The sequence below is a fragment of the Rhineura floridana genome, chromosome 9 (assembly GCF_030035675.1).
Source record: "Rhineura floridana isolate rRhiFlo1 chromosome 9, rRhiFlo1.hap2, whole genome shotgun sequence".
NCBI lineage: Eukaryota > Metazoa > Chordata > Lepidosauria > Squamata > Rhineuridae > Rhineura > Rhineura floridana.
This window is the reverse complement of record NC_084488.1, coordinates 109,854,825-109,881,304: the sequence shown is the minus strand read 5'-3', so window position 1 is coordinate 109,881,304 and position 26,480 is coordinate 109,854,825. Positions and strand designations below refer to the sequence as shown.

At 44.0% G+C, this 26,480-nt stretch overlaps 1 protein-coding gene across 3 annotated transcripts in view; it reads left to right on the top strand.

Moving 5' to 3' along the window:
- The window catches only part of CFAP299 (cilia and flagella associated protein 299), a 467,999-nt gene extending 460,546 nt beyond the window's left edge, over positions 1–7,453 (top strand). For 2 of the 3 annotated variants that reach the window (XM_061584793.1, XM_061584791.1), the window contains exon 6: positions 4,495–5,141. In XM_061584793.1, coding sequence (XP_061440777.1) covers positions 4,495–4,590 — 96 coding nt within the window. In that variant the 3' untranslated portion in view covers positions 4,591–5,141. Of the gene's footprint in view, positions 1–4,494; positions 5,142–7,405 lie in introns of those variants that run through there. The other variant, XM_061584792.1, reaches the window with a different exon arrangement.
- Positions 7,454–26,480: the final 19,027 nt, after the last annotated feature.

The window sequence follows — 26,480 nt, the reverse complement described above, 5'->3', positions numbered from 1 at the left end:
CATTGACCAAACGAGAGTGCATAGGTCTGGCATTTGTCGTGTCGAGAAGTGATATTCTGAAATAAAAGATATTCCTTGGATATATGACATTCTTAACATAAGACGTCTTGTAAATGCAACCAAAGTAGATACATTTGTGCAAGCCATCATATGAACGTATGGATCTGCACATACAGGTGGTCCATATAGTCTAGTTCAGGGTCTCAAGGTGGGTCTTTCTTAGCCACCTGTGATCCTTTTAACTAGAGTTATCAGTACTCTGCCATGGATCTCTCACCACCTTCCTGTAAAACTAAGCTGTAGGCCTCACATAATGGAAATGTCATGTTTTCATTCTGTTTGAATGAGACTTTTTTCCCATGATGATAGCAGTGGGCTGTTTCATTAAGCACAACATATATCTACAGAAACATCTTAACCTCCCCAGATTCCCCTGGGCATTTCCTTATGTAATAGCTCAGTAATCCTGTGCAGAAACTGGGTGCACCTGTAGTCACAGAGGCAACAAGCAACCTACACAAACATTATTAAAATCATTATTGCATGTCTAGGGTCTCAGCAGTCCCAGTCCTTCCTGCCTGGAATAAATCATAGGATAAAGCATGTATTGAGCAACCTATTTTTATTTATTTATTTATTGTATTTATATACCGCCCCATAGCCAAAGCTCTCTGGGCGGTTTACAGTAACTAAAAACATTAAAACAAATATACAAATTTAAAACATCTTTTAAAAACAATTTAAAACACAATTTAAAAATGCATGCTAAAATGCCTGGGAGAAGAGGAAAGTCTTGACCTGGCGCTGAAAAGATAACAGATCATTCCATAATTGAGGGCCACCACTGAGAAAGCCCTCTCCCTTGTTGCCACACTCCCAGCTTCCCTCGGAGTAGGCACCCGGAGGAGGGCCTTCGATGTTGAGCATAGTGTACGGGTGGGTTCATGTCCGGAGAGGCGTTCCATCAGGTATTGTGGTCCCAAGCCATGTTTTATGGCTAACTTCAAGGCCAGGGCCAGTGAGATAATCTATGGGTCCCGAAGCAAGCATGGGTCAGCTGGTGTCCTGTGTCTCCCCCTCTACCAACACACACACCAGTGTTGCTAAGAAGACTTGTGTGTTTGTACCTCTTGAAACAAAATGCACACAAACCCACATTGGCACCTTACTCCATTAGGAACATAAGAAGAGCCTGCTGGATCAGGCCAATGGCCCATCTTATCCAGCATCCTGTTTACTTATTTTATTTATATATCCTGCCCTTCCTCCCTGTAGGAGCCCAGAGTGGCCAACCAATTGTCCTCAGGAAGCCTATAAGCAGTAAGAGTGGCGGAGCAGGGTGGGGTAAGGTGGGGGTGGCAGTCTTTTTCCCAACTGCTGTTTGTGTGTTACTGCTAGGAAATCCAGCTTATCTATGTACATGCATGTTATTCACAGCCTGCAGCACCAGATGTGTCTTTTGACATTGAAACGTGGGCATTTATTATACCAAAGTTTGAAGGGCAACCTCTGGATTGATTTTGCTGGGGGGGAGGGGGCTTGATTATACAAACAGGTGTCCATAATGTACCCTTTCCCATTAGCATTCTAGCTAGAGGCCTGTAGCCAAAGACTTGGCTAGTGATTTTGAATCAGTACGGGACCTCTCTAGGAAAGAGGGCCATAGCTCAATGGTGAGTCCCAGGTTCCAACTTTGTCCCGTCCTGGTTGGGCTGGGAAAGGTTCTTGCCTGAAACCTTGGAGGGCCATTGCCAGACAGCCTAAATAATACTAAGCCAGGTGAACCCATGGCCTGAGTTGGTATAAGGCAGCTCCCTTTATATCTCCCAGGTTTCCTTCCCTCCTCAGAGTTGCCTTGTTCCTCTCTCCATTCTCCAGTCTTAAGTCACTTTGCTGCCTCTCATGATCTACTGCTTTCTTGCTCTCTTGTTTTGATCCTTTCCTTAACTGCTCCTAATCCTTCCTTCTGCCTGCCCCTCCTCTCTGTAACAACCAATGACTGCCAGAGGCTGCTTCGTTACCAATTACTTAGTGCATCACAGTATGGATCATTTATAGCCATGCAAAATTGTGACCAGGCCCTTGAATGTATTGTTTTTAAGAAGTGTATAGAGTAATATGCCTATGCTGAGCATTCACATTACGTAAATCAGTAAATCACCTTGACACGGTGTGATATAAAGTAATATATGAATAAATTACTCTGGTGAGACGTTATAGTAGGCAGGTTGCTTTGCATCTGATCAGTTGGTTGGGAACTGATAATCTGTATGCTGCCTGAGAAACATCAACATCATCCAAGGACGGTAGCAGGCATGCTAGTTAGCCACTCGCGAGACATGAGAGCATTTATCAGACCAAACCCTGCTCACTTTAGTGGCTCTAGAAACCTCAAGCCAACTGCACACCCCTGTGGTTGTGGTTGTGATGCATTCAAATGCCTGCCCTCTCTATTTTGGATTCTGCTTCTGGTGAGAAGAACTCCCAGCAGCCTCTGGCAGTCTTCCCTTTGCACTGCAGTTTGGATAAGAAAGGTTTGCCCTGCTGTTTCTTTACTTTCCCAAGCTTCTGTACAGGTGAAGCAAAACCCTGCCTCTCCTTGAACCTCTCTGTGTTTGTTAGCCCTCTCAAGGAATTGGTAAAGTGGACAAATAAAGAGTTGGCTAACAAGCAAGGGCCAAGGTTGGTGTGGTGCAAATGCACCGATGGAGCCAATCTGGTTCTCCCACCTATGTATTTGCACAGTATCAACCTCTCAGCTTCCTTGCCCCTTCCACTCTCCCTCCTGGTATGTTGCAGTGACATCGGTGATGGGAGGTCAGGTAAGCGACAATGCCCCGGTGACAACTACTGCATGTTAACAAACCCTAAACCAGGGGAAAGCAGGTCCCAGTAGTTGTCATTATCACCGAGTGGTAGTAGTTCCCCAGAGTCTCAGGCAAAACAAGATATTTCACTTTTAACACTGGATTTCAGAAAATGGCCCCCTCTCTAGCAAGGCAGCGGGGAGGGGGGACTGAAAAGTGGCTGTGATTCAAACAAACTTAAATATTTGACATCCCACTGATTTCATTTGGAGAGAGCCAAATGGGACTTAAGATGCTTAGGTTTGGTTGAATCATATCCGTGTCAGTTGCTTCTTCTCTGTCTTACGAGAGAGTTTCCTTATGAACAATGGTCTTCTGTTGTGATCTGAGTGTGTCCATCTGTAGTGATCTGTGTGTCCATCTGTTCTTCATTGTCCCTTTGAAAACTTCATATTTGAAGTCCTTGGACTATAGATTGAATATGGCAAACACACCCATGCTTTGGTTCCTCTCAAAACCTATGCAGAGTAAGCCGGGCAGTAATTTGTTTGGGTTTGCACAGAACAGCTCTCGGATGAGGGTTTCTTTGAAGTACTTCCCACGAAAGATGGTTGCATATGAATAGTAACGGTACAAAATATCAAATTATACACATCTTAAAATGGAGTGCATTGGTTTGCAAGACATTTAAAAATGCATACCTAAAAAAAAGTGTATTTGGTTGCATTCAAAGTGGGTCACTGGTCTAACTTCCCACAGCTGTGGAACATCTGTAACAAATAAGCAGATACCCTATTGCTGTATGAAATATATACTTTAAGCATTGAGAACCAAATCAAGCACAGAAGGGGTTTGGGGCTCTTTAAAGTTATACATATTGCATTTCTAGCTTCTTTGTGTGTATCAGCTGCACACTGACATAAATATCAATGGAAATTATAAAACATGGATGCCTCCATTGGTGTACATAACAGGGGCAGGGGAAGGCTGCACCCCACAAAATGGCAGGGAGGAGACAAAGAATCATCACCCACTAAGGACCCCTGGGGCAACACAGAGTAGGCTATTGCCTTCATCTCAGCGATTGTGGGAGGTGCTGCCTTTCCTTGACCCTTGCCATTTAATGGAGACATTGAACAGACAAAGTCATTTAAAATAGCTGCCCTTCTGAACTGACCCTTCTCTACCAATCTAACTATGTCATTGTGGCTGCTATTGATGACGGAAGACAGCAGGATGTACACATGGAATAGTTGCAATATCCTCAAAGTGTAGAAAATCAGTTGCCATCTCACTTGTAGCATGCAGCAGAAAAGTGATGACTAGGTGGCACTTGGAGCTTCCCATCTGGAAGTACCCATCTAACTATTACTTGCCCAACTTTCCATCCATCATGCACCCAGAAACTACTGGAAATCAAACTTTGCTTCTGGATAGGAATTCCCAGCAAATTGGACCTTTCATAAGACGTAGCTCTAATGGTGTATTTTACCATGGGATGAGGGCCCAAGTCAGCACGTTTAAGGGATTATGTCAAGTGATTCAGCAATGATCCAGTACTGTAATGCATAATCTAATAGGTTCTCGTGCCACATAGACTGCAGTGACACAAGCTGAAAATCTGTTTCTTTTTTCTTTTTCTCTCTCTCACTCCTCTGCCTGGTGGTGTCCAACATTCCATTCTCAGGCTTATCCAGGGGACAACACGACAAGGACTCCAATCGAAACAGACCTGTACCTGCAAGTGGTTATCTATGATCATGTCCTCAGAAGAAAGCTCTAGCCATCATTTCTGACGAGGAATAAATGCACTGGAAGAAGTCTTGAATGTGTGTAGCAGAGGTGGAGAGAGGCGGTAGTTTTCCCAAGGACCAGATGGATAGGGGCACTGTAGGCTACTAGGGAACAGTCCCCAAAGAGCACACTTTTGCTGTGGTTGCTCATTCTTCTTTCCTCTATGCAGAAGAGTGCTTTAAATCATTTTATAGCCCTAAAATGCAGCTTACCTTTAGAAACTTGTGTTAACTCAGTGTGAGATTATCTACCTCTTACTATGTTTTAAACCACAGGATACCTTCCACATTAGGGCTTTGTAAGTGCTATTAAAGGAAGAGGAAAGGGATCACACTTCTGAAAATTTATGCAGGTTTCAGGGAATGTAACTCCTAGTAATGTAGCAAATGTGTGTGAATCAAGCAGGGCAACCAGAATGATCAAGGGGATGGAGCGACTCCCTTATCAGGAAAGGTTGCAGCATTTGGGGCTTTTTAGTTTAGAGAAAAGGCGGGTCAGAGGAGACATGATAGAAGTGTATAAAATTATGCATGGCATTGAGAAAGTGGATAGAGAAAAGTTCTTCTCCCTCTCTCATAATACTAGAACTCGTGGGCATTCAAAGAAGCTGAATGTTGGAAGATTCAGGACAGACAAAAGGAAGTACTTCTTTACTCAGCGCATAGTTAAACTATGGAATTTGCTCCCACAAGATGCAGTAATGGCCACCAGCTTGGACGGCTTTAAAAGAAGATTAGACAAATTCATGGAGGACAGGGCTATCAATGGCTACTAGCCGTGATGGCTGTGCTGTGCCACCCTAGTCAGAGGCAGCATGCTTCTGAAAACCAGTTGCCGGAAGCCTCAGGAGGGGAGAGTGTTCTTGCACTCGGGTCCTGCTTGCGGGCTTCCCCCAGACACCTGGTTGGCCACTGTGAGAACAGGATGCTGGACTAGATGGGCCACTGGCCTGATCCAGCAGGCTCTTCTTGTGTTCTTATGAATCAGAACAGCAGGAGGCAAAACTGAATTATCAACTGCTGCCTGCATGGGAGTGAATTCTTTGTTCCCTGGCTCCAGGCAGCACACACATAAGCCCTGCTTCCTAGTTTCACTCAAGCTCCGTGTAAAATATTAAAGGTGCAGTTCTGTACCCACTTACCTGGGAATGGGCTCCATTGAACCCAGTGGCACTTGCTTCTGAGTAATCTTGATTATGACTGCACTGTAAGAGATGTTTTGGGAGATACTGCTGAAACCACATATATCATGTTATAATTTGGGTTACTTATAGTCTGCTCTATCTGCAAGCTCAGTGAGGCTTGCAGACAACACGACACACACAAAACACAACAGGAAAATGTTACAAAAATGTATATTAGCAAAAGGTAATAAATAGCAAGAGATAACACTTATTGCACCTGGGTCCCACTGAAATTGATGACACTTAAGTTAGTCGTGACTAATTTCCACACTGATTTCAATGAGACATACGTGTGACTAATGTAGTGGATCCAGCCCAATGTTAAAAGAGTAGAATACAAAATGGAAGCTATCTTCAAATCATAATATATCACTAAAGGCCTTTCCAGAACTGCAGTGCAAATCTTTGAAATATTTAAGCTTGGGACTGAAGCGGTAATTCAGGGGTGAGAAGGCTGTGGCCCTCCAGATATTGTTGGGCTACAACTCCTGTCATCCCAGACTATTGGCACAATGGCTGGGACTGATGGGTTGGAGTCCAGCAACCTCTGGAGGGCCCCAGGTTTCCGCACCCCTGCAGTAGATGCTAAGACAGCCAATTTTTAAAACCCCACCTTCCCGATACCATTTCTGTTATGTGCCTGGCTCCGTATAGAGCAACCTTCCCCAACCTGGTACCGTCTAAACATTGTGATTCCAAATCCCATGGACCTTGAACAGCATGGCCAATGGTCAGGGATGATAGGAATTGTAGTCCAAGACATCTGGAGGGCACCAGGTTGGAGAAGGCTGATACAGAGAATGGATTATAGGACTGAGGGGAACCTCATTTTCACTGCAATGTCTCATCTCCGCAGTGTGGGCGGGAAGATTATGGTCTTCTGAGCCCTACAACCCTGCATGCACATAATTTATTTTCTCATTATACTGGAAAACAGTGTTGGAGAGAGGTGGTAGCCTTTCTTCCTTTGGTTTGGTTTGAGCTTCCGCTAGCACCAGATGGATTTTTGACCAGTGTGGCAGAACAGCAGAGAATGCACAGGCACCTGCTCCATTAACAGAATAAACTGGTGTTGGGCACATTAGAGAGAGAGTTGTGTTGCTCTTTGCTTAATGCTGTCCATTGAATGAAACTCAGGGCCAAACTACATGTGATCTTTAATGTGTCACCCTTGAGTTGAGCGAACCTTTTAAAGCAGGGGTAGGGAACCTGTGGCCCTCTGGATGTTGCTTGACTCCCAACTCCCATCATCCTTGACCTCTGGTCAACATCTAGAGAGCCACAGGTTAGCCACCCTTGCTTTAAAAACTGTAAATCTGAGCTGCTAAGAGGCTGGATCAGGACCAAGGTACACAGAGGGTAACTAAATCCGCCCATGCTGCAGCCCCCACCCCCCAAAATAATTTGGAAGAGGAGCTTACAAATTGAATCTGGAACTGTTAACCAACAAATAATTTCCTCAGTGACAAATTATTGCAGTTTGAACCCTGGGGAATTTTTTGTCCCTTTGGATCCCACTTAGCAAATGAACAACTGCATGGAAAGGCCCTTGGTGTGAGCTAGACTATTAAACCAAGATTTCTCCCTCCCCTCCCTGTTTTCTTTCTTTTTCCTTGCTAAGGGTCTCGCACCTCACCCAGGAAACTGGATTTTGCATCTCGAAAGGAACAATTCCCTTGTCAGTTTGCAAATCTCTAATTAAAAGTACCCACCTAGAAAAGATGTGTCTCTTCCTGCAGGTGGGGGACAGATGATGCCATGGGCCAAATGTTCAGAGGGAGGGCTGGGAGAATCCAGCTTGGGAATTAGCAAAGAGCCAAAGAAATCACATAGTAGAACAGCTCTAGGGAAAGGGCTACTGTCAATAAACCCATAAAGAGGGCACCCAGAGGGAGGGCTGGGATCTCTCACAATGAGTAGCTTCTTTAAAGTACTGCACTGCTTAAGAGGCGCTTGAACGGAGGCAAGCTCATTAAAGGGTGGGCACAGTTCCAGTAACATAGCAAGATCTAGGCCACATGGGAGGAGCCCAAGATATGGCTCCTTCTCCTGCCAGGATTGTCTCAGTTCCCAGGAAGAGCAAGGGAAGGAATGGCACGGTGAGCTAGAGATTCTTGATGTAACCAAAGGAGCACTTGCTGCAATGACTCCCATGCCACTAAGGCAGCCTTGTGTTTGACAACTCACCTGATAGCTACAGGCAATCGGGAATTCCATGCGTGTGGGTGAGATGGTTGATGGAGGAAGGACAGGATGCCCCGCCCCTCCTCCAACAGCTCACTTGGTTTCTGTGCTTGCCATTGAGGAAGGAAATTCTTTTCTCAGTGACTATAATGGAAATTCAGGCGGCTGGCTCTGTGCCCTCTCGGCCAGTCACTTGATAGAAGGTTTTTTTGGGGGGGGGATTACTAGCCTGCTAAGAAGCAGGTCACAGAGGATGAGGCTTTCCCCCTCCCTTTGCACAGCCAACGTGGAAATTCATGCTATAGCCTCATTGCAGACAAAGACCATCTGTGGGCTTATTTACAAGGCTGCACTATGGTACCATCACAAGGGGGTTGGTGATATAACCATGTGGCAGATATATCCATGTGGCAGAGCATTTATGTGCAGCAGCTCTCTATGCAGATTACATAATTAATCTATCCCCACCACCACCCAAAAAAAAAATCCACTATTTTGTCCATTTGCTGTAGGATGGGGAAATCAACCAGTTTCATATAAAGATCTGCTATACATGAGCAAGGGTTGCATTTGCACTGCACCTGGAGGTAGAGATTTCAAGGTGTGGTCTTTCTCAGAGAATGGGTGGAGAGTTTTGTTCATCCCTAAAAACTTTGATAAGACTCATTTTTGACTGTTTTCTTTTAACAAAATGCCCAAGAAGTACTTACCCAGAAGCAGAGTTTGAGTTTGCAGAGGGGGTGGGGGAGAGAAAGATATCAAACCAGTCTCCCCTGATTCTGGTCTGGATGATTTAAGAGCATGGAGTTAAACAAAGAGGTGCACAGACAAGTGCCTTTGGTGAGGCCCTTTGATGAAAGCCTGAGTGGGGAAGACATAAAAGAAGGATAAGAAAGAAGCCTAAAAAGAAATATCATGAAGGTAAGTGTTCTTTATGTAATTGGACTGATAGTGTATTTATTAAAGTATTTATAGGCCACACTTTTCATAAAAGTGAAAAGCACCTTTCACTTTTCATAGTTGCATTCTGAAGGACTGATGAAGCATGATTAAATTTTTAGGTGATTAATTGAATATTGTACTGATTCTGGAATTTGAGTAATGTTATTGCTTTAGTGCTATTTAGCTGGGGAAAGAGATTTGCTATACATTCTGAATGAATACTTGGAATAAGATTAGCAGTTTATATACAGTTTAAGAGAGTTGGCAGTAATTCCATCTCCAGAAACTTACTTGCTGGTGGGTGGCAGCAATAGCAGCACAGAGCTTGGAAGTAACTAGTCACAAGTAACGAATTACTTGTAATTCATTACTTTTTTGAGTAACGAGTGGGTAATTCCTTTACATTCTGATTGTAATAGAACTAGGAGTAATTTTACTACTTTTGTGGAGTAATTGTAACGTTTCCAGAATTACTTTTGGGCATTACTTTGGGGGGGAGCAGGGGAAGTCTTCTGCTCCTCTGATTTGTGGATGAAAATCATGTGCCTCAAACTGGGCTTCTGTGCAGTGTCGCTCTTTCCTCATGCTCTGTGGATGGGGAGGAGGCGGAGAGTGAGACGGGGTGGAGTGGAGAAAACAATTATTTTAAAAAATGGATAGTGGTAGTGAAGAATGGAGTGGAGGGAAAGAGGATCCAGAAGTCAAGAACATGGATAAAGGAGGAGAAGGAGGCAGCAGCAGAATGGAGATAAAAGAACTGTGGAGGTGAATGATGACAACGTGTGTGTGTGTGAGAGAGAGAATACTGTGTTTGCACTTGGCACACAAAGTGGCCTTCACCACCCTTTCTGGCTACTGTGCTGCATTTACAGTATTTTACCTTTTTTGCATCTCAGGGGAAAATGTTTGCTTGAGTGAGTGTCCCTTAGTTGGTGGCAGGGCAGAGTCTGGGAGGTGGTTAAGTGACAGAGATTATGCTTGCTGGCTGAGGGGGGGGTTGCACTTGGTTTGACGTGCAAAGATCTGAGTAGTGGCCTCAGCCTCCCTCCCCACCACCCTTACCAGCGGAGAGACCTCCATTGCTATCTTATGAATAAAAATAATTATTCTACTACCTCTGTATGTGTGTGTTTATTTTTAATGTTGTTTTAGGGTACTTAGTTGTGCAGCAGCCAAGGCCAGCACCTTGTATGCGTTTTTTTAAAGTAACTGAAATGTAATTGTAGTGATTACTTCAGAGGAAAAATAAAGTAATTAGTTACTTTCAGAGCAATTGTAATTGTAACAGTAATTACTACTTTTTGGGCCATGTAACTGTAACTGTAATTTATTACTTTTTAAAAGTAACCTTCCAAGCTCTGTGGCAGCAGCAGTGCTTGGAGGAGCACACCAAGCAGTGCTGAGAGTCTCAGTATAGCCACCATTGTACTTTCCAACAATGCCCCGACATAGGGTCACTCTGGAGCATTGTGTGAAATTAAAATAGTGGCTAGCTCCAGCCAGCCAGCATTTTTGCCCCTGGCCCAGCCCTCTGAACAATGTAAAGGTGGACCCAAGCATCAGCAGTGGACCCTATACAGAGATGCTGGGTCTGCAGCAGCTGCCCAAGGATCCTAGGTGCTGACACCAGCCCTGGGCATGCAGAAGGGAAGGGAGAGACACTCCAAGAATAGGATTGCTTCCAAAGTGATGAATATGTATTTCTGGTATTTAAGATGATTCTTTGTATAATTTCATGGCTCAGTTCAGCAGTTGTTAAAGTTCAAATAAAATATTATTTGAAATCATTGTTTGAAGATTTCCAAACCATGGTTTGGAGGCAACTCTGGTTAGCATTAACCACAGTTTACCAGATTCATGGCCAAACCAATATTCAAGATGGAAGGGGAGCCCATGACACATGGACACATCACTGAATCATGGTTTCAAAGATTACTAACATGGAATCTGAACTGACTCAGCGTAACTGCTACAAGTAATTACATATGGAGCTATAGTATAAACAATTTCCTTATAATTGGCATGGATTAATTCAATGGATTTTTTAGATTTGGTTTTTATTTTAAAATAATTTTTGCTTATTTTATGTTATTAATTTGGACTGCTGTGGTTTTTAAAATAAAAAATAAATTGTTTAAACATGTTTTATTCTTCACAAGTGTAATATGATTGATAGATTATTAATTTGTCTAGAATTAGATACTAAATTAATTATATTGTGAAGAATGGAAGAGCTAAACCAAATCCTGAACCTCAGGGTTCTTCATCAGTCCCTTGCCAACAGAGGGCTAGTACAGGCTGTGGACTTCCTGCTTGGCCTCTTACAATACTTTTGAGAGCATCTTAGGGGTAAAGATAGCTGCTTTTACCCAGGGTGTTTCATGCACTTGTGGTTGTGTGCTAGGAAACTGCCATCTAGACATACTGTATTTGAACCACGGGACAGAAAATATTACTCCAGGTAGTAAAGGCAGTTTATATTATACTCTTAGAAACAGATGCAACCTTCCAGCTTCAAGTGACTGGCTACTCCTTGCTGTTTTTCTAAGCAGGCCAAAGATTGAAAATGTGTGTCTTTTTTTAATTATTTCTGGGGAATAATCATCTTACTACATAGCTGTTCAGTAAGGGAACCTTTCTGCTTGTAAATACTGACCAGCTGCAATCACATGCAGGATTTATTTTGATTTGCACTTTGTATTGCTAAGGCATGTTCACCATCATCAGAAAAACAAAAACTATGATACATTTTCAAAGCTCTGTTATCTTCTCTGAAATCCTGAGTACACTGAGAATAGGTTGATGATGGTTTTGTTGGATTGGTGATGAAGGGCAAGTACATTTTCCCATTCCTTTGAACCAGTTATCTCACGCTTGCGCTCTCTCACTCTCTCTTACCTAATTCCCCCTTAAAGTAATAAAAACCTGAGGTGGAACACAGCCCATGGAATGCAAGCAATGTTATCTAAACTGGAAAGACCCAAACAACAACAACAACCCCCACACACTAAGAAATCAAGAGATAAAATTAAAAACTTCCAAGGATGTTCAAGGTTCATTCAGTGTTTTCTTCCTTCTGCCCTATAAATCAAAGCTTTTGATGTTGGTTAAATTACAAGATTAGAACACCATGTCTGTGCCTGTAGGGGTCTCTACGGAGGAAGGATTAACATGGGCTTTAAATTACAGTGCTAACTTATTAAGACCATCATCATAAAAGTTCTGATGACTGAGATGCAGTGTGTGTGTGTGTGGCGGGGGGGGGGGACTAGGACTGTAAGAAGCGATGCACCACCTAGGAAAGACTGGGTTGATGCCATTTGTGGGTTGGAATGTGAGAAATTCTGGTGAGAAATGTAATTTGGATAGTGGTCTTATAGGATAAGATGGTTCCAGATCTATCAGAACAGAACAAAACAAACAAACAAAATCCCTGAACTCCTTAGTCCAGTGATTTGATGATGGTCCATAGCACATATAGGGATACCTGTCCCCGGAGAGAGATCTCCATCCTGCTCAACAAAGCATGTGCATTGTCGCATCTTCTGTTCATGAATGTGGCAGCCTGCAACTAAATCAGAGTTCCTGCTGGGGTCTGAATCAGAGCACCCGAGATCTGGCACATAACTGCTATCTTGAATCAAATCAAGGGTCCTCCCATTCTAGCACCGCATTTCCAACAGCAGCCTGTCAGATGTCCCTGGGAGCTCACAAGCAGGGCAATAGAGAAAGGAAGTATACAGTTGAAAAATGAAATGAGTTATTGATATCCTCTGTTACATGCTGCACACTTTTAGTACTAACAGGGCTTGCTGCCTCTGATCAGGAGGCCTTTCCAGACTATTATTTTTTACATGCAACAAATGTGCAAGAAGTTGCTTATTTATTAGGGAAACATGTCAGGCTGTTCCCCAAGGAATGACTTCTAAAGTGGGAATATTCCATTTCCCCCAATGCTAAAACTAGTCTTTTATTGCTAGGAAAATGCAGCTTTTCTCTCAGGTAGTGCATTTATTGAATGGAATGTGTGCTGTGGGTACGAACTGAACACTAATGTGGTTATTTTTAAATGTATCTCCCTGCCTGGAGTCCTCTAGAATAGACAGCAAAGAAATCTAAATAAATGAATGTTTAGACACATGTGCATTCTTCTCGCTACTTCTCAGCAGCCACCTTCATTGAATATGACACCAGTATCTCATGCAACAATAAATCGGTTATTCTCTAAGGTGTTTTAGCAGCAAAAAGATGCGGTCGTCATTATCCTGATTATTCCTAGCTCTGTTTCTCTGTACCAACTGACAGATGAAGCTGTGCAGTTCCTGGACTGGTGGGCTGGATGAGGGCCAATAAGTTGATGTTGAATCCTGGCAAGACTGTGATCCCAGGTCTGAGAACTGGAGAGGTTGCCTGTGCTGGATGGGGTTACACTCCCTCTGAAGGAACAGGTGCCTAGTCTGGGGTGCTCCTAGAGCAACCATTGTCATTGGAGGCTCAAGGGTCCTCTGTGGCTAGGGATGCTTTTAATCAGCTCTGGCTAATTTCACCAGCTGCAGCCATTCCTGGACAAGGAGAGCCTTGTCACAGTGATCCACACACTGGTAACCTCAAGAGTGGACCATTATAATGAGCTCAATGCGGGGCTGCCCCTGAGGAGGGGAGTGATCTGAAAATTGGGGGTACATCCATCACCCCCTTGTCATGGTCAGATCACTACTTGGTGAGGGTGGACTTCTTGGTGCCACAAACCCTCCGTGGGGGTGGAGGACCCATTAGGATGGTCCGCCCCAGACGTCTGATGGATCCAGATGGATTCCTGAATGCACTTGGGGATTCTTTGGAGCATGCACACAGGCACTCAGTTGAGACCCTGGTGGAGGGGTGGAATGCTGCAATCACCGGGGCATTAGACCGGGTGGCTCCAAAACACCCTTTCCCCCTGAATAGAGCTCAGGCGGCACCGTGGTATACTCCACGGTTGCAAACTCTGAGGTGAGACAGCTAGAGCGCCAGTGGCGGAAATCTCACTCTGACGACGATTTGACACGGGTTAGAGCAGCTGCGGCAGCCTACCATGTGGCGATGAGGACAGCAAAAAAGGATTTTTATGCTGCTTCTATTGCATCCACAGAGTGCTGTCCCAGGAGGCTGTTCCAAGTGGTCCGGAGCCTGGTCGGTCCAGTTGCCCTGGAACCGATGGAACATGCTAAGGCCTCCTGTGATGAGTTTGCAAAGCACTTTATGGAGAAAATTGATCGTATTAAGAGTGCTATTCTGTGCGCTGTGGACACAGTGAGCGAGCCAGAGGCAGCCAGTGGTGCTCCGGTGGTGTGGGATTGGTTCCAGCTTCTTCCTTCTGATGAAATGGACAAGTTGCTTTCAACCTTAAAGCCATCCACTTGCTTACTCGACCCTTGCCCGCCGTGGCTCACTATGAGCTGCAAGGATAGACTGGGCGAGGGGATCAAGATGGTGGTAAATATGTCCCTGGAAGAGGGAGTAATGCCATCAGCTCTCAAGGAGGCAGTGATAAAACCAATTCTAAAGAAGCCCTCCTTGGATCCCCAAGATCTGAACAACTTTCGCCCAGTCTCAAATCTGCCATTCCTGAGCAAGGCGGTTGAGCAGGTGGTGGCGAAGCAGTTGCAAGTGAATTTGGAGGAAGCTGGTTATCTGGATCCATTTCAATCAGGTTTCAGGCCTGGACATGGGACTGAAACGGCCTTGGTCGCCTTGGTGGATGATATGAGGAGGGCATTGGATAGGGGCAAATGCACCTTCCTTGTCCTCCTGGATCTCTCAGGGGCTTTTGATACCGTTGACCACGGTATCCTTCTGGACCGCCTGAAGAGGTTAGACATAGGGGGCACTGTATTGCAGTGGTTCCGTTCCTTCCTCTCTGGTAGGTACCAGAGAGTGGCATTGGAGGATGAGGTTTCGGATCCTTGGCCTCTCACTTGTGGGGTGCCACAGGGCTCCATCCTCTCCCCGATGCTGTTCAACATCTATATAAAGCCACTGGGGGCTATCATCAGAAGATTTGGGCTGCAGTATGCGGATGACACGCAGCTCTATCTCTCATTCAAATCTTCACCGAGGTTGGCTGTAGAAACCCTATCCAAGTGCCTGGAGTCGGTGAGTGGCTGGATGGGAAGGAATAAGCTGAAGTTGAACCCTGACAAAACCGAGGTACTGTTTGTGGGAGACAAGGGAAGGTTGGGGAATGTTGACCTGGTGCTCAATGGGGTACAATTGCCCCTGAAAGACCAGGTCTGCAGCCTGGGGGTCATTCTTGACTCCCAGCTGTCCATGGAGGCTCAGGTCTCGGCTGTGAGCCAGACGGTGCTGTATCAACTCCATCTGATATGGAGGCTGCGCCCCTACCTTCCCAACCATCTGTTCCCATCTGTGGTACATGCCCTGGTCTCCTCTCGCCTAGACTACTGTAATGCGCTCTACATGGGGTTACCCTTGAAAACGGTCCGGAAGCTGCAACTGGTACAGAATGTGGCAGCTCGCCTGATTAAAGGCAGCCGCCGGCGAGATCACATCACTCCAGTGCTGAAGGCGTTGCACTGGTTACCGGTTGTTTTCCGGGCCCAATTCAAGGTGTTGGTTCTGACCTTTAAAATCCTATACGGTTTCAGCACAGTCTGTCTGAAGGAGCGCCTCCAACATCATTAGGGATGCCGCTCAACAAGACCAGCCTCAAAAGGCCTTCTCTCTATCCCACCAGTTAAAACAGCTAGACTGGTGAGAACTAGGGAGAGGGCTTTTTCAATTGTGGCCCCCACTTTGTGGAATTCCCTCCCAAATGATCTCCATCATGCCCCCTCTATGATGAGCTTCCGCTGGGCCTTGAAGACCTGGCTCTTCAGGCAGGCTTTTGGGGTGGGTTAGGTTTTATTATTATTGTTGAGATTTTTAATGTTTTAATGTATTTGTATGTTTTATTTTGTACGTTGCCCACAGTGGCTGGACAGCCAGCCAGATGGGCGACTAATAAATTTAATAAATAAATAAATAAAAGTTGGAACCTGCAGCAAGTGCAGACTCTGGTGGCTTCTCTCTGGGCGGCCTACCATGAACATATATCACTAATTCTAGAAGAATTGCACTGGATACCAGAGACAGAAGAATTTCAATTCAGTTTGCATTTAAAGGTGAACCCACCTAATTGGCACTTTCCAAAACAATATGAGAATCGAAACATAGCCACTCTGAAATTTGGACTTCTCCAAATTTTGTAATGCAGTTCTCCGGCTAAGTAATGTGTACAAACTGCTTTGTTCATTTGTAAACCACTTTGAGGTTTTATTACAATCAAGCAGTAGATACATTTTGATAAATAAATTTTTAAAATGCAGGTACTGGAATACATTGTATATACATGTATATGCATATAGTAGTTAAAATAACATTATGAAAAGTTACTTCATAGTGAAAAGGCCTTATTTTAGGGAGCCTTGCTTTGCATAAATGTGCATATTAGGCAAAACTGCATGTAAATTGCATGCAAATGAAAAACTGAAAATTGGCAGATTCACACATTCCTTGGTAGTCTACATGATGCCAAACCAGTTTCAAGGTACATTAGGGTTGCCATGCTCAGGGCCTGAGAAAGATTCTGTATCTTTAAGAGAAGAGACAATTCAGCCAAGTGCAGGTGTTCTTGCAACACTAATGGGAAAAACCACAAGGTGGAATTCTCCCTTCCCGCTGCACAACTTTTCAAGATACAGGCCCAGCCTCCAAGAGGTTTTCTGTATCTTGAAAAGTGTTACAATGTTGCAAGAAAACCTGTACTTGGCTGAATTGTCTCTTCTCTTAAAGATACAGAATCATTCTCAGGCCTTGAGCCTGGCAACCCTAACATATATATGCTTCCGGGCCAGATTCAAAGTGTTGGTACTTACCTATAAAGCCTTATACGGCGCGGGACCACGATATCTGTCGGAACGCCTCTCCCGATATGAACCGGCCCGTACACTACGGTCTACTACGAAGGCCCTCCTCCGGGTTCCGACTCATAGGGAAGCCCAGAGAGTGGTGACAAGATCTAGGGCCTTCTCAGTGGTGGCCCCCGAACTATGGAATGGTCTCCCCGAGGAGGTGCGCCTGGCGCCGACACTATCATCTTTTCGGCGCCAGGTTAAAACCTTTCTCTTCTCTGAGGCATTTTAATTCCTGTTAATTCTAAATTATTATATTTTGATTTTAGACTGTACAGTTTTGTGTACAGTTTTGTGTTATTTTTATTGTATTTTTAATGTTCACCGCCCAGAGAGCTGTTGCTAGTCGGGCGGTATATAAGCTTAAATAAATAAATAAATAATAAAATATATAGACTTAGAAATCCCTATACAACTTGGGACCTGGATACCTGAAAGAACACCTTCTCCTATCTGAATGTTAAGTTCTGCCAGGGAGATTGTCTTCGTTATGGCATCCTTAGCTGAGGCCCACTATATGGGGACATGGGAGAGAGGGACTTCTTGGTGGTGGCATCCTAGCTTTGGAACTTCCTTCTGAGATTTGACTGGCACCTATCCTTTTAACCTTTTGATGCCACCTGATGACCTGGTTAATTACCCACTTCAGTGGCAGTGTTGATGTTTGTTTTAGTTGGCTGGTTGTAACTATCTGCCTTGTTTTCAGTACTTTTGTGAAAGTGGTAACTGTCAGCAGAGCCACCCCTAGGCACCGGGAAGCAGGGCAGTTGCCCTGGGCCCCATGCTTTGGGGGGGCCCCGCACTTGGCGATCTGCATATAAAAGCAGCAGCCGCGTCCTCCTCATGGCCACAGTAGTGAGCTGAGGGGAGCGTAGAAATGAGCCGGGAGGAAGAGGTGCAGCGGTGGTCTCTTGACGGCCGTGGTAGCGAGCTGGGAAGGAGAACACCTCGCAGCAAGAAATGCTAAGCGAGTCTACAACAAAGGATGCAAAAAAGGGAACCGCAGCCAAAAAATACAAAGTAGCAGCCAAAATACAAAGCCTCCACCGCTGCCTGGAGGAAAGGATATATAGAGAAAGAATGTGGGGGGGGCAACTATGCTTTTGCCCTGGGCCCACACATGCTAAGGGAGGGCCTGACTGTCAGGACCCCTCCCGTGTTCACCACCTGTCATGGTCCCAGCTCAGGGTCCTGGTCTCTTAACGGTTCTCTCACCAGCCCTAGCACAGATCTCTCAAGATCCCACTGCTAGGCACCACCACCTGACACTCTCTGTAAACAATATTGCCTCGAGACTGTGTCCCAGTCTCCTCCTGGCCCACTGCTATGCCATGTCTGGGTGCACCCACAGGCCACAACCCCCCCTGCATCCCCGTGCCTACAAAGATTACAGCCCTGGGTTGCTCTGGACACCCCCTGATGCCACCACCTGTCAGGACCCCTCCTGTGGTTACCACCTGTCATGGTCCCACCTCAGGGCTTAAAGGTTCAGTCAACATGCGTGTGGTTTCATAAGATGTTACTCTTTATATTTCTTAGTCATAAATAACCTGCCTCACTACCTGCCTAAATCCAATCCACCCCTCCAAAACGCAGAACCAACCACCACCCTCTCCAAAAACCCCTGTCAGCACTCGAAGCCTCTCACAACTGTCATCCTCCCATTTATACCTTGACACCCAGACGCTCAGCCAATCATCATACAACACTCATCAACATTCCAACCCATGTACTCTCCCCTCTCACTCAGTCTACTTACCACACATACTCTAATAAACCTGCACTTACCATATTTACAGTACAGTAGGGCCCCACTCATAGGGCAGATTACGTTCTGGACCCCCACTGTAAAGTGAAAACCGCTGTAAAGCGGAACTCATTGAATAGAATGGCGCGCAATGCCCCAAAACTGCCATAAAAGCGCCGTATGAGTGGGGCTTTAGTCTAATTGCATCTAATTGAGACCACTGTATTAGCGAATCATTGTAAAGCGAATCGCCGTAAAGCAGGGCCCTACTGTAATTACATTTACAGGGGCATCACAGTAACCATCATGGTGCCCTTCACATTTTTTTTTGCTACAGCTTCCATCATCTCTAGCCAGCATGTCATAGGTCAGGGATTATGGGAGTTGTAGCCCATAATATCTGATGAGTGCCACATATGCTACTCCTGTTCTGTGGTGTATCCAGATTTATTTTAATTTGTAACCTGCTCTGGAATTGCATTTGCAATGAAGAGTGGGTGAGAAATGTTTTAAATAAAAAAGTAATGCCAAGCATTAACACAGCCACTCTTCTAGAATTCGTCCCCCATGTGACATAACATATGCTATTAAGAAATTATACGCTATAACACCACCCCTTATGCCATGTCCTTGGCACTTTACCAGTCCTGATAAAGAACACATGTTCTGGATCCACAATCAGGTTATCTTCATCATTTCAGTAACAGATTAACTTCAGTGAATATGATAAGGAGATTGAATCTAATGTAGTCCTTCCTCATTCTTCTTGGAAATCCTTTGCATCTCAAATACAATGCAGCCACCATGTCCCATACACCTTGCTTCACTCCAATTAAATTCTAAGAACTAACCAGTGGCCAGAATCTCAGCAGAAGGTGTTTATAATTAAATCGACAGCTACTGTTCAGTTAGAACAGTTAGAATTTCCTTAAGACTGAAACCATTCCTACTGGTTTCTGAGTGTTGTAAAGTTTTCACATTTGTTGCAAACTTCTATCTGCAGGTAGGTGTACACATAAACATGACCCCCAATCCAGCTAGACTTGCATTATGTCCTATTGAAACTAATGGAACACACTCATGAGTATCTTTAGTTGGATTGAGGCCATGGGCATTTCCAAAAATTGTCTATAATACACACAGTGTACTGGATGGCATGTTGTGCAGTACATGCACCTGTATGCTCATAGTGCACATGATGCTGAATTGCAACAACCCAGCATTTGCTAAAGTCATACAATGTGGACATTCTTTACTTGTTATGTGTTGGTGTGAGCTACTTGGAAGACAGTTTTCTAAGATGATAATGTATCCCAGCTGCAAAACCTTCCATGAAACTCTAAAGTTCAAACAGAGAAAAGAAAGCAAACTGAAATGAATTCAACACGTGTTTCTCTCACGGCTGGCCGGGACAGACCCTGTAGGCTAGGTAAATGTTCTCACAAAGAAAACAGAAATGCAGGTGCAGAACAGGCTAGAGATAGTTAGACTGGTACACACACTTTTACAAGAAAAACACTCTTCCTGTTTTGGGGCCATCATAAGCCGGTGACTTCTTCATTCCTGTTCAGCTACAAGCTAAATTATGCCAAAACCTGTAGCGTATATCTGTTGATATCACAGAAATATGCAGCACCAAAGAATAACTATGGTTCCCAATAATTATTAAGCTACAAAGTGCCAGGAAGTAGACTGGAGGTTCATATAAATCCAATTTAGGCTGAGTTAACTTCTATGGGATCTCAAAAGGCCATTTTCTAGGTTAAAGGGGAGGGAGAATTGGTGGTGCTCTTTCCAAAAACCCTGGTGCCACTTTGAAGCAGGCTTATAAATAGCCACTTGCCAGGTCACTTATAGCAAGTAAGAACTGTCTGCAGGTTACCAATCAGGAAAGCTTTTGCAGGGATGGTCCCTTCCCCATCCCTTTTATGTCACAAATGGCTAATTTTAGGTATGGGAAAGCAATCCCCTTTGTGAGCTTATTTGTATGAGTAATTTAAAATAGCATCCTGGGTAAGAAATGGGCCAAGGAGATTTACTTCATTTCATATTATTACTACTGCTTTTTCTGCACGCATGCATTCAAAGCAATGTACAATTAAGACTATAAAATGAACAAAGCAAAAAAGCCTGTTTAACTACAAATGCCTATTTAAACAAACCTGTCTCAGGCTACTGCATATGGGAGTTAGGCCCATTTAACTCATCGGTCTTACTTCTGAGTAGATATGCCTAGGATTGTGCTATTGCCACTTCACCCAAGGGGAGGTAAAGGAGATTCCTCCATGGAGTGTGTTCTACTATTGTGATGTCTGAATTTGCCCTGCAACCAGTTACCACCAGTCATATAGCCAGCGGAGGCAGGTCTGAAAGCAAGACCTCTGCAGCCACTCAGTTCATATGGGCGAAAGCAATCTTTCAAATAGCCTGGTACCAGACTGCCTTAAAAGGTCAAGGCCAGCACTTTAAATTGGGCTTGGAAACTAATGGGCATCCAGTTCAGTTGGTACAAAATTGACATAATGGGCTCTGATTGATGCGCCCGCCAGCATTCTGGGCACCACATGTTGCACCAGTTGCAGTTCCTGAACAATATTTAAAGGAAGGCTCCCATAGCGAGCACTGCAGTAGTCCAGTCTAGATGCAACAAAGGCTTGCATAACTGGCCAGATACACATGGTGGATCTGTTCAGCCAGCAGAAGTTGGTAAAAGGTACTTCAAGCCATCTGAGAATTTAAAGATTGTTCCAGCTCCATGAGCACCCTCAGACTGCATATAAGAACGTAAGAAGAGCCTGTTGGATCAGGCCAGTGGCCCATCTAGTCCAGCATCCTGTTCTCACAGTGGCCAACCAGGTGTAATATACTACACTGGTTGTAATATACTATACTGTAATATACTATACTGGTTGTATATTACAACCAGGTGTAATATACAGTAATATACGTTACTTCAGGGAGAGGGGTGCACAACCACATCATGGACAATTGTGTTCCTGTACCAGAATCGAAAAGAACCCCTGACCAACAGAACCTTTGTCTTAATTGGAGTTTTGGGGACTCAAGAGGGTTGCATTCCCTCCCCTCTAACAGACCACCTGTAATTAGGCCTGCTAGATCTACGCTCACCAATCCAGTGTATGATTCAATGGCTCAGAACTTAAAGCCACACCTGCAAAGGAAGAATGAGGAGCGTGCGCCAAGTCTTTTTTGTGTGTTTTGAATTTTGCACCCTCTTCTGTCATCCTGCATTCATGATTCTTCCTTGCACTTAGGAAACACAGGAAGCTGCCTTATATTGAATCAGACTCTTGCTCCATTTGGTTCAGTATTATCTACACTGACTGGCAGTGACTCTCCAGGATTTGAGACAGGATTCTCTCCTAGCCCTAACAGGGGATGCCAGGGATTGAACCTGCGACCTTCTGCATGCAAGGCGGATGTTCTACCACTGAGCTGTAGCCCTTCCTCATACTTGGTCTGAAGTTTTCCATGCCTGATGGGAACGCCCTTCCCTCTGCCACACATGAAGCAGCAGCTATCAGTTGCTTCAGATGTCTTGTAAAGACTTATCTTTTTCCCTAGGCAGTCCCTGACCCTTAAGATTGGACTCTGTTTCACATATTTGAATCCCCTAGAATTGTTTTATTCACTTTCATATGGTTTTATGTGCTTTATATTGCTGTTTTACAGGTTTTAGGTTGTGTTTTTGTTTTAATGATATTTTGTTGGGTTTTTTGGACATGTTTAAGAGATTTTGAAATATTGAGCTGTATATAAATGATTTTAAATAAATAAAATAAAAATATTATGTCGGGTGGGCAGGCCTGCAGAGGACTGGCCACTTTTAGATCTGGCCCTCTAACCAAAAGTGATTCCAACACTGGAAACATTCAAGAGGCAGCTGGACAGCCATCTGTCGGGAATGCTTTGATTTGGATTCCTGCATTGAATTGGACTTGATGGCCTTATAGGCCCCTTCCAACTCTACTATTCTATGATGCCCCATCCCTCTGCTAAGGCAACTTCTGTTCCCAAACCATAGCAAAAGCTGGACTGGAATGAGAAGTGTTGCTGATGCTTTAAAGCTATAAAGCAAAAAAAAAAAAACTGGGAGTCTGCCTATCTCATATGGCCTGCTCCCTTGTATTTTGTCCAGAGCAAGACCATGTGGTGAAGATAAACTTATGCATGATCCCAAAATTCCTCCTGAAAACCTACCCCCCAAAAATGGAACCTGGGCATTCTCCAAAAGTGTTATAATACCACTGGCTTTTGCTGGCTAGGTCTAAACAAGCATGGTGTATGCTTGGACTTGATTTCTGTTTAGTGCGTATTACACTTTGTTGTTTCTCTTCCTGAGATCCCTGGTAGATTTGATACCTAAATCAGGTGTGGGGAAACTTCAGCCCTCCAGATGTTGCTCAACTACAACTCCTATCAACCCCAGCAAGCATGGCCTATGGCCAGGGATGATGGGAGTTCTAGTCCAACAGCATCAAGGCCAAAGTTTCGCCACATCTGACCTAAATAAATACACAGCAGTAGCAAGTTATGACACGACTAAGGAACAGTGTTGAAAAAAATGTAGTAGCCAAATGAATAGTGTAATCTATCCTTATGGCTCTTGATAGGGCTTGTAAGCATAATGCATGCATAGCACTGAGAGGAACTGCAAATACATAACAAGCCAATGAGGAAAACAGGTTGAGGTCAGAGCTTGGAAAAGTTACTTTTTTTGAACTACAACTCCCATCAGCCCCAGCCAGCGCCATGCTGGCCGGGGCTGGTGGGAGTTGTAGTTCAAAAAAAGTAACTTTTCCAAGCTCTGGTTGAGGTTATAGACAGAAGTCCATAGTCTCTCTTACTATTCCCATTGCTACAATGTGAAATATTCAATGTGTTAAAAAATCTGGGCTAAATAACATTCACACTATATAATCCTAGTCGAGACAATCTTCGTTTCTCAAAACCAACAAAGCGAAGCAAAGGTAACAATGCTGGCCCGTAAGGAAAAACAACAACTCCAAAATTCATAGTTGGCAGTACCTTTACTAAGACCAACCAAAATTTGACGCAAAATAGTTGTAGCTTTTTAGTTCTCCAGGACTCTTAATCAGGCAAGGGATTGCACAACGCAGAAGAATGGAGGACCAGGAACAAAGAGGCTAGATATTGTACCCATAAGGTCAGTTAATCTTTTACACTCAGTTCCAAGATGGAACTAAGTAAGTCTCTGCTAGGTGTTAAAGCCTCAGCTTGTTCACTTAGGCCTCTGGGACAAAGAAACAATAGCTGCTCTCAGTTTTTTAAAACACAAAGGTCTGCTGTTGCCCAGTTTTGTCCCACATTCTAAGCAAAAAGCATGAGTTCCCAGTTAAGCAGAGAATAGAAATAAAGATGAGCATGGCAGTTTGGGAGTTAATTTTTCAAGAGTGTAAATGATGGAATGTTCTGTAATTCTAACACCTCTCAGAGCCAACACAATTCCCTCCACCCAAGTTCATGCCAAGTGTCTATACGCAAACACACCTCTATGTGCCTCCATTTAGTGAAAATGTAGCTGTTGAGCAAAGCTTTGCTTTCATCACGAGCTGACACCTGGAAGATCCCTTGGGAAGTGTAATGTAAGCATTACTACACTTGTCCAGTGGTGCAATTAAGAAGCTTTCTTCATTAGACAGTAGATGCATAGGCGTTTTAAATCATTAGCTGATGATAATTATAGGGTAGGAAATGTCTTGCGTACATAAAAATGATCTCAGCTAAAACTCTATTTGGACCTTATATTGAAATTCTTAGAACACTTCAATTCTGCAGACACAGTGAAAGACCAGTTGCTTATTCATGCCATTATTGCAATCAAACTGCATGATGGGAAAGCAGAGATGGATGCAGGTAAGTTATGAAGAGGGCCAGGAAACAAAGTGCAGCCCAATTTAACAAAGTCCATTGTAGGCCGTATCAGTATTTTAAAATATACATTAATTTGAAGCCAGTATATCTGTCCTGTGAAGAAGCTTAGAATTCTGCTAAGGTATCTCATGATCAAGTCAAGGGAGGCAGCCTCACAGAACTACAATGCAGCTTAATTACCATCACAGCTTCCCGGAAGGAACTATAGAAGTGAGAAAAGGTATGGAGGGCAAATCCCTCCTTGGACAGTTGAGGTGGAGGGTCAAGTGTGAGCTCTTCCAGCACTCTTTTCCTGTGGAAAGCCAGCATTTCAGGGATTAAGAGTTCTAGGCTGGACTGGCCTAGCTGTCTCTGATATAATTAGCTTTTTACAGGCAGGGAGTCCTTTTTGTGGGGAAGCGTTCAATCAAGTGATCCTTCACCATTCTGACTTGATCTCAGGTGCTTTTTCTGAACATTTTACTTTTCACTTCTGTGAAGAACTATAAAAGTGGTTCCCATCATATATTGAACAATACCCATATAATAAAATAAAATCAAAAATAGAAAACTATGACATGTAGATTGTTACTGAAAGTCAGATATTATAAAGGGGGGGATTTGTGAACAGTTTGCTTTCTGCTGTGTAGCACTTTCACAAACACCACGCATTGCTGCTTTATCCCAAGGATTAGTGCTAAGGACCCAGTAAATGAAATCACCCAGTGGAAGGTGTCCTGCCTCTGGAGAAACCTGATTCCTGCTTCTGGAGTTGCCAGAGGCGGTGAGCAATCATCAATGGGCTATTATTATTATTATTTAAATTTATTACCCGCCCTTCACCCAAAGGTCCGGGGGGGGGGGTCACAACTATTTTAAAACACATCATTAAAAACACATAACAAAAAATGGGGTGGGTCCTAAAACTATACATTTCAGGTGTCAAAAGGCATGGGGCATGTCTTCAGCATTCACTGAAAACTGTACAGTGAAGTTGCCAAAAGGAAGGAAGTTTCACAACTTAGGGGCTGCCACAGAGAATGCCCTCCCCTGGGCCACCACTCTCTGAGTTTCTGAGGGTGGCTGAACTACCAAAAAGGCCGCCTCTGCTGATCTCAACACCAAAGAAGGTCTGTAGGTAAAGGAGCACTCGATACCAGTCACACTGAGGGTGAGCATGTAGGTGGAGGAGGGGAGCCTTGTTCTGACACACCCATGTGAGTGTCAAAACCATGAGCGAGCAACATTGCTGCCATTTAGGTTATAACCAGAAAAACTCCTTGTTTTTTGTGTTAGCCATTTAAAAATCCCTTTGTGTGTGTATGTGTGTGTTTAATGCAATCCTAATGCATGGTGTGGAGAAAGTGGACGGAGAAAAGATTTTCTCCCTCTCATTATACAGCCACGAGAGTGGCTGTATACTATAGCCAGCATGGATTTTTCGCATTCTGCAATGTTAAATTGAAAATACCCCCATGCCATTCTGATGCCTCCCATAAGCTCATTTCAAAACAAAACCATACAAAACGTATAGTCCTGAACTAAGAAACCCTTGCTTAACAACCTTCTAAATGTTCATGGCGATGCACAAAACAGTCAGAAAAAACTGAGAGTTCAAAGTGTAAAAAGAGGGGGGGGGAAAACAGATCCCCCCGCTGGACCTTTTTCTGTCAGAGTTCTCATAATTTGTTGAAATTAATTAAAAATCACCCATGTTCACAGAGTACCAGTAATCCTATTACTGACGTGCTCATACACTGACCTTCATCTTCTGCAGTTTAAAAGTTTTAAAAATGCCTGGATGATTTTTAATTAATTTAAGAAATTTAGCATTGAAGTCAATGATAAGGCCAGGCATGCTCAGTAAGAACCAACTGTCAGTGTTCTGAAAGCCAGACTCACAGCTGCTTGACTTGGCTAATCAAGGAGCCACACCAGACTTTTATTCCACTTTTTACAGTCATGGCTTCCCCCAG